General features: G+C 48.0%; 1 protein-coding gene across 9 annotated transcripts in view; it reads left to right on the top strand.

The window, feature by feature from the left end:
• Positions 1–14,623, top strand: part of akap11 (A kinase (PRKA) anchor protein 11) — a 54,309-nt gene that overhangs the window by 8,462 nt on the left and 31,224 nt on the right. For all 9 annotated transcript variants that reach the window (XR_009769544.1, XR_009769545.1, XM_061691362.1 and 6 more), the window contains 3 exons: positions 91–349; positions 3,009–7,164; positions 7,516–7,644. Coding sequence is in view for 7 of the 9 variants with exons in the window: in XM_061691362.1 (XP_061547346.1) it covers positions 91–349; positions 3,009–7,164; positions 7,516–7,644 (4,544 nt within the window). In the remaining 2 variants the exon portion in view is untranslated. The remainder of the gene's footprint in view (positions 1–90; positions 350–3,008; positions 7,165–7,515; positions 7,645–14,623) is intronic.

Genomic DNA, 14,623 nt, shown 5'->3' with positions numbered 1-14,623 from the left:
GAAGCCGCTTATAGCCGCAAGGCCAGTGTCATCCCCTTTTGAAACTTGTTCCCCCCCCCCCCCCCCCCCCCCCGAACTCTCAACATGCAGTGCTGGCTAAAGGCTGTGTGCGTGCTGCGCCACAACCCCGGTGCCAGCGGGCAATCCGCAGCCGGCGCCACGTCGTTGGCAGGCCTTCTCGGACGCTACGTCGCCGGCATCCGCTACGCCGTGGAGCTGCAAAGCCTCCGCAGTGATGAAGCGAGGCGGTCGGAGGAAGACGACACCAACCGGTCCGTCTCGTCCATCGAGGACGACTTTGTCACTGCTCTGGAGAATCTCGAGGAGGTCGAAATGGGAGACGGCCCCTGTAAGGTTTTTATATAGAGAGGGGTCTGATCGCAGCAGAATTCTGACTGCAGAATGTCCTCATCTAGGTTTAGGGCATTCATTGACTCAACTGCAGAGGAATGCTAAATTCTAACATTTGGATATGATATTATATGAGTTTTTCCCAAAAGTAGTGATACTTAATTAAACTGGTTAGCACATCTGCCTCACAGTTCTGAGGACCGGGGTTCAATCCCCGGCCCCGCCTGTGTGGAGTTTGCATGTTCTTTTTTCTCCGGGCACTCCGCTTTCCTCCCACATCCCAAAAAAAACCCCAAAAAACATGCATGGTGGGTTAATTGGGGACTTCAAATTGCCCGTAGGTATGAATGTGAGTGTGAATGGTTGTTTATTTCTATGTGCCCTGCGATTGGCTGGCGACCAGTTCAGGGTGCACCCCGCCTTTCGCCAAAGATTGCTGGGATAGGCTCAAGCACCTCCGCGACCCTAGTGAGGATAAGCAGAACGGAAGATGAATGAATGAATGTATTATAATGGCGGCACCGCCGTAACACTGGTTAGCACTTTTGTCTCAAGAGTTCTGAGGTCGGCGGTTCAAATCTGGCCTCCTGTTTGGAGTTTTCAAGCGTGTGTTTTCTCCGCTTTACTCTCACATTCCCAAAACATGCATGTTAAGTTGATTGGGGGGGGGGAAAAGGTGTTTGGGTGTTTATGTGAGTGTGAGTGGTTGGGTGTCTAGATCAGGGGTCTGCAGCCCGCGGCTCTCGAGCCGCATGCGGCTCTTTAGCGCCGCCATAGTGGCTCCCTGGAGCGTTTTCCATAATGTATGAAAATGGAAAAAGATGGGGGAGAAAAATATCTTTTTTGTTTTAATATGGTTTCTGTAGGAGGACATACATGACAACAAAAATTCTTACCGTTTTCCAATGCTGCAAAAATGTGTGGAATAAATATTGCATTTCAACATTTCTGTCAACGAAGACTTGCGTTATAGTCTGCGACGCTCGCTTCTTTGAGCTCGGCGTGGCAGGTGGCTGTCACAAACAAACCGGCGGGTGTGCGATGGGCCACGGATCGCAAAGGGAAAAAGAGAAAGATAGCTGAGGATAGCCAGAAAGCCCAGCTTGCCCAAAGCCACAAATGGAGCGAAAGAGAAGTGGATTGTGCATGATTTTATTTTATTAATTGAAATGAAACAGGCTTATTTTCGTAATACTTACCTTTTCAAAAGGCTGTGTTTTGTTACACTCGGTCTGTTGCCCAGATAAGGGGGGGAAGAGAAGAGGATTGTTTGTATTATTGAGGACGGCATTTTATTTTTAGGGGAGGTGTGAAATTACAGGAGGCATGTTCCATTTTGTTTTTTTGAATCAAATAAAAATGACATAAAAAACTCAGTTTTCTTTATTATATTTCCATAATTTCATCAATGCAACAAAACGTAAAACACCATCGTACAGCAGAGTAGTCACATGGTGTGTCATTTGCTCCAGGAAAAATAAACATTAAATGCATGGTCATTATGTCATTTGGATAGTAGGCTAATATAGACACAGCATGTGTTGCCTTCATTATAAGGCTTATATCCGGCTTTTAATTTTTTTGCGGCTCCAGACAGATGTTTTATTTTTTTTTGGGTCCAATATGGCTCTTTCGACATTTTGGGTTGCCGACCCCTGGTCTAGATGTTCCCTGCGATTGGCTGGCGAAACCTCCAGCGTATACCCTGCCTCTCGCACAAAGTCATCTGAGGATGTAAGTGGTATGGAAAATGATTGAATAGATGGATTAGAATAAATTAATAATAATGAGACAAAAATGTAAAAATGGCAACTAGTTGTTGAGTCGATGCTAGATTACAAGATGGCTAGTGTCGAGGTGCCCTTGAGCAAAGCATTGTCCCCAGCTCAAGTGGTGTAGCCATCTTTGTGCACCTCTCCCAATCTCCTCGCATGCCTGCCGATGTGTGGGGTGCAACACAAAGTATACATATGAGAGTGAGTTGAATGTCCCCTTAAGGGAGTACAATAAATGCAATAATTCATTCATTCAATTATTACAATAATTGATGAATTCATTTTCTTCTATTTAAGTCATTAGTCATGTCTTTATGCAAACGAGGCAAAATTCACTCAAAGTACAGTAAACCCCGTATAATGACAGTTCAGAATTCACAAATTCCTAGATTTGTTTTCCCCCAAAATGTATTCCAAAATTTTCTGAAGGAACTTATTAGCTGTTTTTGTGCTCAGGCAAAAACAAAAGTATTACTTTGCCTAACTATGGTGAAGTGAGTTGAGCAGCGTCATTGAGACAAAAGTAGTGCCTAGCAATTATAAACCTTTTTGAGTTTGGGGCGGACATCAAGTCGCTTTTTGCGCCAGGGCTCTGTTCCTGTGGAAGTTCGCTGTACTCTGGAATGCCCTGCGCTGCATACAGTAGCAACTACACCATTAACCTCAGCTTTACAGATGCCACATCTGCTCTATAGGCACCAGTGTGTGTTGTGGTCAAGGTGGCACTCCCTCTTTCGGAGGAAATAACATAGCTAGTGTCATTAGATTAAATGGAAATGGGTTGTAAATTTTGGAAAAATGTTTTTCGATTGTCATATTACATCATCTTACCTCTCTTTTTTGTGCTTTTCTTTCTCTTCCGATGACAATGGACAACTGAAGCTTATCGCCCTTTCAAAAGACGTGATGTGGCGTCACAGACAGTGCCTGCCCACAAGAGACGAAAGGAACTATCAGGCACCCGTATTATCATAGGCTCGTCTTCAAAGAAGTATGCAGCCAAACACAAACCGGGCCCGGAGGTTTCTGTCACAGTACAGAGGTCCTCGGGCATGGAAACCCAGTGGACTTACTGCAGTCCAGGAGCTCGTCTACCCTCACCGACAGTTCAAGTCAGTCAATCCGAAGAATCTGACTGCTCCAGCCCGAGCCCTATCATCTTTCTGGATGAGGTGGGCTATCAGAAGAGCATGTTGGCCAAGCTGGACATCCCTCAAGTGCCAGGAGGTCCCAGAGAGAGGGTGGAAGACTCTGACTCTGAAGTGAGTGAATTCTTTGACAGCTTTGACCAGTTTGATGATCTTGAAGATTTCAGTTCGGAGAGTGGCACTCTCACGCTGCCTATGGATAATGACAGTGCTCCAGCAGTACAGACTACCACTGTCAAATCTAGCGCTGGTGGTTCGGCAACCAAATACGTCTCCAAAGGCTGTTCAACAAAGGACATGTATCCTCACTGCTTTGATCAACCCATTCTCCCAGCCAATGTGAAAAAACCCACTCCCCTTAAACTAGGCTCCCCCTATGGACCTCACTCTGAGGTTCCTGACTCCCCACGACCAGTACAGAGTCCGTCTGAGGACAATGGTGGTCCACTCTTCAGTCCTATTAACTCCTCTGCATTTAGCCCCCTGGTGGATTCAAGTGGGGTGCTGGAATATTTCTGGAAGAGAAGTGAGGATGGGAGCAACAGCACTGAGTTACGAAAACCTCAAGATCTCTGCTCTTTGTATAAGACCTACTCAGACTTTGCCAACAGTCTCTCCAAAGAAATTCTTGGATCTGTCTGCGGGTACCAGTCCGCTATAGACATTAATGACAACAAGAATCTCAGTTGTGTATGCCAAAAGAAATTCACCAACTCCTCAGGCTACACAATGAAGCTGTCGGAAATCCAGGAGACTGTGACGGTGGCCGGGTTACAGAAATCATCCCAGTCTTTGAAGGATGGTATCCAGAGGTTTGCTGCTGACCTTGTAGAAATGAGCCTGGGCAGCGCCTTGCGGGACCTCCAAAAAGGCGTGTCTATTTGCACCACCACTTTGTGTCAGCTAGCTGCTAGACTCACCTCCTCAGTATTTCAGATGGCGTTCCATGAGATTGGCATGCGGCAGGCCTATGTGTTGAAGGAGCGAGCGGTGAATGGGTTAGCAAACTTCTTGGTCGGAGAGGCAGTATCTGGTGCTCTGAAAGAGTTCTTGACTGTGAAAAAGCAGGTTTTCCATAGCACGGTGACACAGTTTGCGGCTGATTTAGCCGAAGAGCTGCTGTTCGAAGGTATTATGGAGGTGTGTCAGTTCTCCCACCCGTCGACACCTCTAACCCCCAGTGATTGGTCTTGTGGCCATGGGCATGAGGAAGAAGAAGAAGAGGAGGAGGAGGAGGTGGTTACCTCCTATGCTTCAGACTTGTCCGAGTCTGTTATCCAGGAGGCGTTCATTGAGCTTTCTCAGGCTGACATTGCCTTCACTAGCCAAGCAGCCATCAGTGTTTCTCCAGACAACATTTGTTACGTTCGTGCAGAGAATATGAGTGCTCACACCTGCAGCACATTTGCTAACCAGGAGCTTTCCAGTGCAACCGTAGCATATGTTCTGGGGACCTCAGGAGAAAGTGCCCCCTGCACAGTGAAGGAAGCCCTTTTCACTGTGTCAGGCATGGCTAGCTGTATCCCTGTGCCCCAAGCAGGCCAAGCCATCTCCCATCTAAAGGATCCTGAAGACCAGCATGGTTCTAGCTTAACGTATACTTCACTGTCCAGCCCTAAAAAAGTAACAGTATTTTCCTCCGATAACACCACATGTACGCAAACTCACATTTACAGCCATGGAACTCAAACACCCACCTGTGGAAAAGGATGCTCCCTTAGAAAATCACCACTCCAAAACTTCTCTGGCAACATGGTGGACACGATAGTGACTGAAGCTTGTGAGCTTATAAGTGCTTCTAAAATGAAGAAACATTTTGATGACTGTGCTGGTTTCCTTGCAAAGGCAGTCGTGAGCCAAAGGGACACTCTGGATGTGCCAAATGCAGAGATGGGTGGACAAAAGAAGACATCTAATGGTGGCGATGACGCAACTCCAAATTTGGGTCAAAGATCTGGTCGGACACCCGGCACTCCTCCGTCTACACCCCAGCAGCCCAGTGAAGTATCCAAGGAGAAACAAATAAAACTGTTCTCCAAGAAGTTAAAAAGCAAGTTGGCCAAAGAATTTTCTCCAGCAACCCCTCCTCCAACTCCGCACTATCACACTGAACCTGGCCCGTGTCCAACGGAAAACAGTCCAGAGGCAGACAAGACCGAGTTCATGTTAAAACTGATGAGATCACTTTCCGAGGAGGCAGATGGTAATGTGGATGAAGAGGAGGAAGAATTGCTAGAAGACACTGGTGTAAGTGGCACCAACAAATCGGACGAGTCAGAAGGTCACCTGCAGGAAGTGAGACAGTTGTCATCTCACGGGCTATCCAACAAGGAAGCTCTCCATTATGCTGAGCAGTTGGCATGTCATATAGTCTCAATGGCAACTGAGATAGATGCTCTCGGGGTCGATGACAAAGTAGGGGAATTCGCTGGTCCGAGTGAGAGAAGGTGTGACAGTGTGGCTCATTTCTCAGAGCAAACTTTGAACACCTTGTGGGTGTATGCGGGGGAGGTGGCCGGGGAGGTAATCAATGACGTGAAGAGGATGCTGAGCTCTGTCCAGCAGCGCTCTCATCATGGTTCTCCCAGAAGAAGAAGTGTCAACCGTCTGGGCTCGGAATGTTTGCATCACGATCACCACCAACACCACTCTCTTACCGGAACAGATCAGAGTAGTGACTGGAGGGTGGAGAGAGTGGCTGAGCAATGGTCAAACAATCTCCTAGCCTCTGTTTTCCGGTCGCCTGTCTCCACATCAAGTAGTTCCAGTTCTGGATTGTCCTCCGCGTATCCCAGCTGTGAGAGTGTGACAGATGAATACGCCGGCTACCTCATTAGGGTGCTAAAAAAAGAGGGAGGCAATCGGGAGTTAGTCCTCGATCAGTATGCTAGTCGTCTGGCGTACCGGTCCATCAAACAAGGTTTGGCTCATGCTAGTCGCAAGATAAAACAGAGATCTTCCAGTGCCCGTCTTTATCCCTCAAAGTCATTACCAGATGAACAGAAGGCATCGGGTAGTGAGGCCTCACCACTCAAGGACATAGTGGAGTCAATAGTTTGTCTCTCGTGTGAGGATGTGCAGTGTTGTTGCAGAGAAAATCATGGCCAGAGGGACTGCATTGATCTGGTGAACTTTGCCGAATCTTTAGCATACAAGATCACGTGTGATGTTACACGAATGCTTCGTCTATCTTCTGTACGTCTCCCAAAGTCTCTCACTGACTCTTGTCTCTATAAGAAATCCAATCTTGAAAACGTGACAGAAAACCTCATTAGGAACTCATTCTCCTGCCCTCTACTGTCCAAGGTCAGTAAGGCTAGACTTTACCACAGCACGGGAAGCTTGCTTGATGCCGGCCACAGCAATAGGATGATGCCGGTCATTGAGCACTATGCAAAGAAAATAGTTGATGACACTCTAAAGATGAGCTTGGCTTCAGTTGGGCATTCATCCCGGGATCATCAGAGGACCCCTGGCCCAGACAGACTCTCACACACCCAAAGGCTGTCTGAAGGGACGGTGCCAGGTCCCGCCCAGGGAGAGACAACCTGCTGTTACTGTCAGGCTCTGGAGTGCCCCTACTGCACCAAACTTAGTCGGCATCACCACCAGTCTCTATTGCACAGGAGGAGAAGAGGCCCAGGGTATCAAACCAGGCCAGAGCGCCTCCATGGGCTGGAGATTCCTAAAATCCATATCGACCTGGAACACAGGTCGGCATTTGCGGAACAGATGGTGTCTATGGCGATGGAGAACGCAAAACGCGAGCTGAGCAACACCAGCCTTAACGCAGACAGTGGCATCAGCCATGATGGAACTAGCTACGCGGACAGTGTCACTGCTGAGGTCATGACCTCCGCACTTAACGTCTGCCAAGCGGCCAGTGTCAGGTACAAACAACAAGACTGACATCAGCTATAGAATCTTAGTGCATGTTCTCCATGTCAGTATATTTCTTAAGTTCTAAGGTTCATGAATGTTTTGAGGGTGCTACCTCCCTAGCAAGCACTTCTTTTTCCCTGATACATTTTCCCAGAACTCATTTTAAACAATAGTTCCCGTGGTCTAAGCACACAATGGTCCTACAAAAGGTTCCTAGTTCTGGGGTATCATTCCAGAATTCTCTTTGCACCATAAGAGGTGATCATACTACTCTTAACTACTAAAAAAAATGCATCTTAGATTGTAAATTTGACATTTATGTTTTGAAGCCACCAAAGTTTACTCTATTTTGCATGTAGCTCTCCAGGCAGGGAAGCCACAGAATCCACTGTGTCCCAGCAGTTGAGTGTCGGGGATGACAGTTTGGGCAGCTGGTCCAACCTCAGCTTTGAGGATGACAACAGCAGCTTCCTTCACCTCAGTGACAGGTATACATCATGAATGATGAATTACATACGAGATAATCCACAGTCTGGCTATCATTCGAGATGCACCGAATTTTCGGAGACTGAAAATGGCTCAAAAGTGTATTTTCGTTTTTCGTCCCAAAGACTTTTGTCACAAGCCAGTGCAAACTGTAGGCCGGTCCCAAGCCCGGATAGATGCCGATGGTTGCGTCAGGAAGGGCATCCGTTTAAAACTTTGCCAAAAAAATTAGCGTTCATCCAAAGAATTCCATACCGGATCGGTCGTGGCTCGCGTTAACAACGTCCAGTGGAAGTTCAGCTACCGTGGGTCGAAGATGAAGGAGAGGTGGAAAGCGGGTTCTTGGGTAGAAAGAGAAGAGGAAAGCACAGAGCGTAAAACTGAATGTTGGGACTATGACAGGAAAAGCTTGAGAGTTGGTTGACATGATGATTAGTAGAAAGGTTGATAGATTGTGTGCCCAGGAGACCAGGTGGAAAGGCAGTAAGGCTAGAAGTTTAGGGGCAGGGTTTAAATTATTTTACCATGGTGTAGATGGGAAGAGAAATGGGGTAGGGGTTATTTTAAAGAAAGAGTTAGCCAAGAATTTCTTGGAGGTGAAAAGAGTATCAGATCGCATGATGAGGCTGAAACTTGTGATTAGTGGTTATGCCCCACAGGTAGGATGTGACCTAGAGGTGCAAGAGCAATTTTGGAAGAAGTTTGACAAAGTAGTTTTGAGCATCCAAGACAGAGAGCGAGTCGTGTTTGGTGCAGATTGTAATGGACATGTTGCTGAAGGAAACAGGGGTGATGAAGAAGTAATGGGTAAGTTCGGCATCAAGAAAAGGAACTTGGAGCGACCGATCGTAGTAGACTTTGCAAAAACAATGGAAATGGCTGTAGTGAACACTTTCTCCCAGAAGAGGCAGAAACATAGGGTGACCTGCAAGAGCGGAGGTAGAAGCACACAGGTGGATTACATCTTGTGCAGATGATGTAATCTGAAGGAGGTTACAGACTGTAAGGTAGTGGTAGGGGAGAGTGTGGCGAGACAGCACGGGATGGTGGTGTGTAAGATGACTCTTGGTGGGGAGGAAACGCACAAAAGAAGATGAAAAATGGAAAGGTATTTGGTCTTGATGACATGTCTGAGGAGGTATGGAAGCATCTAGGAGAGGTAGCTGTGGAGTTTTTGACCAGCTTGTTCAATAGAATTCTAGCGCATGAGAAGATGCCTTAGGAATGGAGGAAAAGTGTGCTGGTGCCCATTTTTAAGAACAAGAGTGATGTGCAGAGCTCTGGGAACTATCGAGAAATAAAGTTGATGAGCCACACAATGAAGTTATGGGAAAAAATTAAGGGAGGCTAGACTCAGGACAGAAGTATTTGCGACCAGTGGTGTGGTTTCATGCCTAGAAATAGTACCACAAATGCATTGTTTGCCTTGAGGGTGTTGATCGACAAGTACGGAGAAGGTCAGGAGGAGCAACATTGTGTCTTTGTAGCTCCAGAGAAAGCCTATGACAGAGTACCTAGAGAGGAACTGTGGTACTGCATGCGGAAGTCTGGAGTGGCAGAGAAGAGTGTTAAGATAATGCAGGATGTGTATGATGGCAGCAGAACAGTGGTGAGGTATGCTGAAGGTGTGAAAGGAGTTGAAGGGTGGAGGTGAGAGTGCATCAGGGACTCAGCCCTGAGCCCCTTCCTGTTTGCAGTGGTGATGGATAGGCTGACTGATGAGGTTTGACTGGAATCCCCGTGGATCATGATGTTCGCAGATGACATTGTGATCTGCAGTGAAAATAGGGAGCAGGTGGGGGATCAGTTAGAAAGGTGGAGGCATGCACCGCAAAGGAGAGGAATGAAGATTACCCAAAGTCAGACGGAATACAGTCTATGTGCATGAATTAGTGGGGTGGAGGAGGAAGATTGAGGCTACAGGGAAAAGAGATAGCGATGGTGGAGGACTTCAAATACTTGGGGTCAAAAGTCCAGAGCAATGCTGTGGGTGGTCAGGAAGTGAAGAAACGGGTCCAAGCAGGTTGGAACGGGTGGAGGAAGGTCTGTTACAGAAGGTTATGTGACAGAAGAGTCTCAGCTTGGATGAGGGGCAAAGTTTATGAGACAGTAATGAGGCCAGCCATGATGTGCGGATTAGAGACGGTGGCACTAAAGACACGACAGGGAGCAGAGCTGGAGGTGACAGAAATGAAGATGTTGAGGTTCTCTCTAGGCGTGAGCAGGTTGGATCGGATTAGAAATGAGCTCATCAGACGGACAGCCAAGGTTCAATGTTTTGGAGACAAAGTTAGAGAGAGCAGACTTTGATGGTTCGGACATGTCCAGAGGAGAGAGAGTGAGAAGAATGGTAGAAGGATGAGGAGGATGGAGGTGCCAGGCAAGAGAGCTAGAGAAACACCAAAGAGAAGGTTGATAGATGTCATGAGGGAAGACATGAGGGGAGTTGGTGTTAGAGAGGAGGTTGCAGAAGATAGGGTGACGCGCTGTGCCACCTCGTACGGGACAAGCCCAAAGGAAAAGAAGAAGTCCGAAAGACTTTTGCCTCTGAAACAAAGCAGCTGAAACAATATGTTGTGATGACGCAAACAAAAACTGCGTCCAGCGCGCACTTCTCTGGATAAAGCTCAAAGGGGCCGCTAACGACGAGGTGGCGTGCTTCATGGGCATTTCAGTCTCACTGTTTAGTGGCTACGATGGTCCGTCAAACCATGTCTTAATTAGGGCTGGGCGATTCTGTTCATAACTTTTATGGACAGAATTTCTAGGGGCTTCGGTTTCGTGGCCTCAGTATTGCATCTCTGCTTTTTGCCGATGATGTGGGTCTGTTGGCTTCATTAAGCCGTGACCTCCAACTCTCACTGGAGCAGTTCGCAGCCGAGTGTGAAGCGGCTGGGATGAGAATCAGCACCTCCAAATCTGAGACCGTGCTCCTCACTCGGAAAAGGGTGGCATGTCCTCTCCGAGTCGGGGATGAGATCCTGCCCCAAGGGGAGGAGTTCAAGTATCTTGGGGTCTTGTTCACGAGTGAGGGAAGAATGGAATGGGAGATTGACAGGCGGATCGGTGCGGCGTCTGCAGTGATGCGGACTTTGTATCGGTCCGTTGTGGTAAAGAAGGAGCTGAGCCGAAATCCGAAGCTCTTGATTTACCGGTCGATCTACGTTCCTACCCTCACCTATGGTCATGAGCTGTGGTTCGTGACCGAAAGAACAAGATCCCGGATACAAGCGGCCGAAATGAGTTTCCTCCCCAGGGTTTCCGGGCTCTCCTTTAGAGATAGGGTGAGAAGCTCAGTCATCCGGGAACACATCCGCCCAAAACAAAAGGTTCAGAGTAAGAGGGAACATTTAATATATCAACATCTTAAGATGATTAAGGTTTCATAATCGTGATATATGTTGATATCGAATAATGTGTGTGTGTGTGTGTGGGGGGGGATGTAATAGGATTTTTCCTGCAATTTCTCTTATAACTGGCATAATTTCTTTCTGTGTTTCAGTTTTCGTTTTTTGGCCCTGGTTTCCTTATTTTTGGTCTTCGGTTTCGGCTAAGAATTTTTATTTCGGCGCATCACTAGCTTATCATACTTTTGTCTGGTTCTACATGTAATTAACAGTGCTGTAAAAGCTTTCAGACAGTAGAACGTCCGTCAAACTTTGTCACACTCCCTCGTCGTTGTCCAAGGCTGAAACTGAATTAAGCCACACCGGCGATTTGAATAAAGCCGCTGCTTCCTCCAATTTTCATCTCTGTAATCCTCCACTGGTTTGACATTTTACTGTGTTTGTGAGCTGCAGTCTGAGGTCTGATTCAGTTACAACTGTAAGTGTGTGAATTTGCAACTGACACGCGCTCACACAGCTTATATGTGAAATACGGAGCCTTGTATTTCGATTGGAATCGTTTTAGAATCCCAAACCGAATGAAAATGCTCCATGCTCCAATCCGAAATCATGTATACAGTTTAATCGGAATAGCCAGGATGTGTCCTGTCTGCGCCTGCTGTCTTGACATAAATGCACGGCAACGTCATTGTTTACACATTTGTTTAAATATGACGGCTTCCAACCAGAGTTCGTATCCGATGGACATCTTGTCATTAACTACTTGTAACTTGTTTTTCTCACGCTCTTGCTTGAAAAAAAAAAAAACTGTAAAAACAATCCCAACTACTGTGCTAAATAGATGACTGCCATCCATCTTGATATCGAATTGCTGTTTACATCGATCTGCCCATCACACGGCTGTTCTGATTAAATGTAGTGCACATGTATACACCAGATCAGAATAGATCATGTCACATATAAACAGTTGAACAGAGATCTTCAATTGGATTGATTTCAATCCTAATAACTAAAAAGTCTGCATGAAAACCTGGCTAATGACCGAAAAACCTCGGTCAATAAGGGCGTATTGGTCAAATGGCCTAATGGTCCTCGGTTTTACAGAGTATCATCCCATCCATCCATCCATCCATCCATTGTCTTCTGCTTATCCGAGGTCAGGTCGCGGGGGCAGAAGCCTCAGCAGGGAAGCCCAGACTTCCCTCTCCCCAGCCACTTCCTCCAGCTCTTCCGAGGGGATCCCCAGGTGTTCCCAGGCAAGCCGAGAGACGTAGTCTCTCTAGCGTCTCCTGGGGTCTCCTCCCGATGGGACGTGCCCGGAACACCTCACCAGGGAGGCGTCCAGGAGGCATCTTAAACAGATGCCCGAGCCACCTCATCTGGCTCCTCTCAATGCAGAGGAGCAGCGGCTCTACTCTTGAGCCCCTCCCGGATGACCGAGCTTCTCACCTTATCTCTAAGGGAGAGCCCGGACACCCTGCGGAGGAAACTCATTTCGGCCGCTTGTATCCGGGATCTTGTTCTTTCGGTCACGACCCACAGCTCGTGACCATAGATGAGGGTAGGAAACGTAGATCGACCGGTAAATTGAGAGCTTCGCCTTTCGGCCTAGCTCCTTCTTCACCACAACAGACCGATACAAAGTCAGCATCACTGCAGACGCCCCACCGATCCGCCTGTCGATCTCCCGTTCCATTCTTCCTTCACTCGTGAACAAGACCCCAAGATACTTGAACTCCTCCACTTGGGGAAGAATCTCATCCCGACCCGGAGAGGGCACTCCACTCTTTTCCGACTCAGGACCATGGTTTCAGATTTAGAGGTGCTGATTCTCATCCCAGCCGCTTCACACTCTGCTGTGAACCGCTCCAGTGAGAGTTGGAGATCGCGGCCTGATGAAGCCAACAGAACCACATCATCTGCAAAAAGCAGAGATGCAATACTGAGGTCACCAAACCGGACCCCCTCTACGCCTCGACTGCGCCGAGAAATTCTGTCCGTAAAAGTTATGAACAGAATCGGTGACAAAGGGCAGCCTTGGCGGAGTCCAACCCTCACTGGAAACGAGTTTGACTGACTGCCGGCAATGCGTACCAAACTCTGATACCGGGCATACAGGGACCGAACAGCCCGTATCAGGTGGTTCGGTACCCCATACTCCAGAAGCACCGCCCACGGGACTCCACGAGGGACACGGTCGAACGCCTTCTCCAAGTCCACAAAACACATGTAGACTGGTTGGGCGAACTCCCATGCACCCTCGAGGACCCTGCCAAGGGTGAAGAGCTGGTCCACTGTTCCACGGCCAGGACGAAAACCACACTGCTCCTCCTGAATCTGAGATTCGACTTCCCGACGGACCCTCCTCTCCAGCGCCCCTGAATAGACCTTACCAGGGAGGCTGAGGAGAGTGATCCCCCTGTAGTTGGAACACACCCTCTGGTCCCCCGTCTTAAAAAGGGGGAACACCACCCCAGTCTGCCAATCCAGAGGCACTGTCCCCAATGTCCACGTGATGTTCCAGAGGCGTGTCAACCCGGACAGCCCTACAACATCCAGAGCCTTTAGGAACTCCGGGCGAATCCCATCCACCCCCGGGGCCCTGCCACCAAGGAGCTTTTTAACCACCTTGGTGACCTCAAACCAGAGATAGAAGAGCCCGCCTCAGATACCCCAGACTCTGCTTCCTCATGGGAAGGCGTGTCGGTGGAATTGAGGAGGTCTTCAAAGTATTATCCCCACCGAGTCACAAAGTCCCGAGTCAAGGTCAGCAGCTCCCCATCCCCACTATACACTGTGTTGATGGTGCTGGCCTTTGTTTTGCTTGGCCTTTGCTACCTGAGTGCCATTTCCTCTGACTTGTCATCAGCCATTTGCTTTCAACTAAATGTTTGTTATGTTGTGGCATCTGCTTCGTCTAATTAATGTAAAACAGGCAGATCCTATATGTCGCAATCATTTGGTGTTCTGTGGTTATCGTCCCACGTTTCCTCCGTGATATCTCAGCTGTTGAGCCAAAAACGAACCTGTGTACATTTAAACTAGTTAGCAAAAGGGTTCATCTTGGTTCAGACTTAATTTTGCCAAAACACTAAAAAGTTGCGTTTTCCTTGTTCAACTCAAAATGCGATGTATAGTTGGGAGTTTTGCTTGGCCTTTGCTGCCTGAGTGCCATTTCCTCTGATTTGTCCTATATTATTCGGTTATATTGGAACATTTTAACATATATGTGGTCTTAAGATCCATCCATCCATCCATTTTCTGAGCCGCTTCTCCTCACGCAGGTCGCGGGCGTGCTGGAGCCTATCCCAGCTGTCATCGGGCAGGAGGCGGGGTACACCCTGAACTGGTTGCCAGCCAATCGCAGGGCACATAGAAACAAACAACCATTTGCACTCACAGTCATGCCTACGGGCAATTTAGAGTCTCCAATTAATGCATGTTTTTGGGTTGTGGGAGGAAACCGGAGTGCCCGGAGAAACTCACGCAGGCACGGGGAGAACATGCAAACTCCACACAGGCGGGGACGGGGATTGAACCCCGCACCTCAGAACTGTGAGGCTGACGCTCTAACCAGTCGGCCACCGTGCCGTCTTAAGATCCAAAAGGTTTAATGTACGTAGGTGTAGTTGTA

Source organism: Phycodurus eques, chromosome 12 (genome assembly GCF_024500275.1).
Source record: "Phycodurus eques isolate BA_2022a chromosome 12, UOR_Pequ_1.1, whole genome shotgun sequence".
NCBI classification, from domain to species: Eukaryota; Metazoa; Chordata; class Actinopteri; order Syngnathiformes; family Syngnathidae; genus Phycodurus; species Phycodurus eques.
The sequence above is the reverse complement of the archived record's forward strand: the minus strand, read 5'-3'. Positions and strand labels throughout refer to the sequence as shown.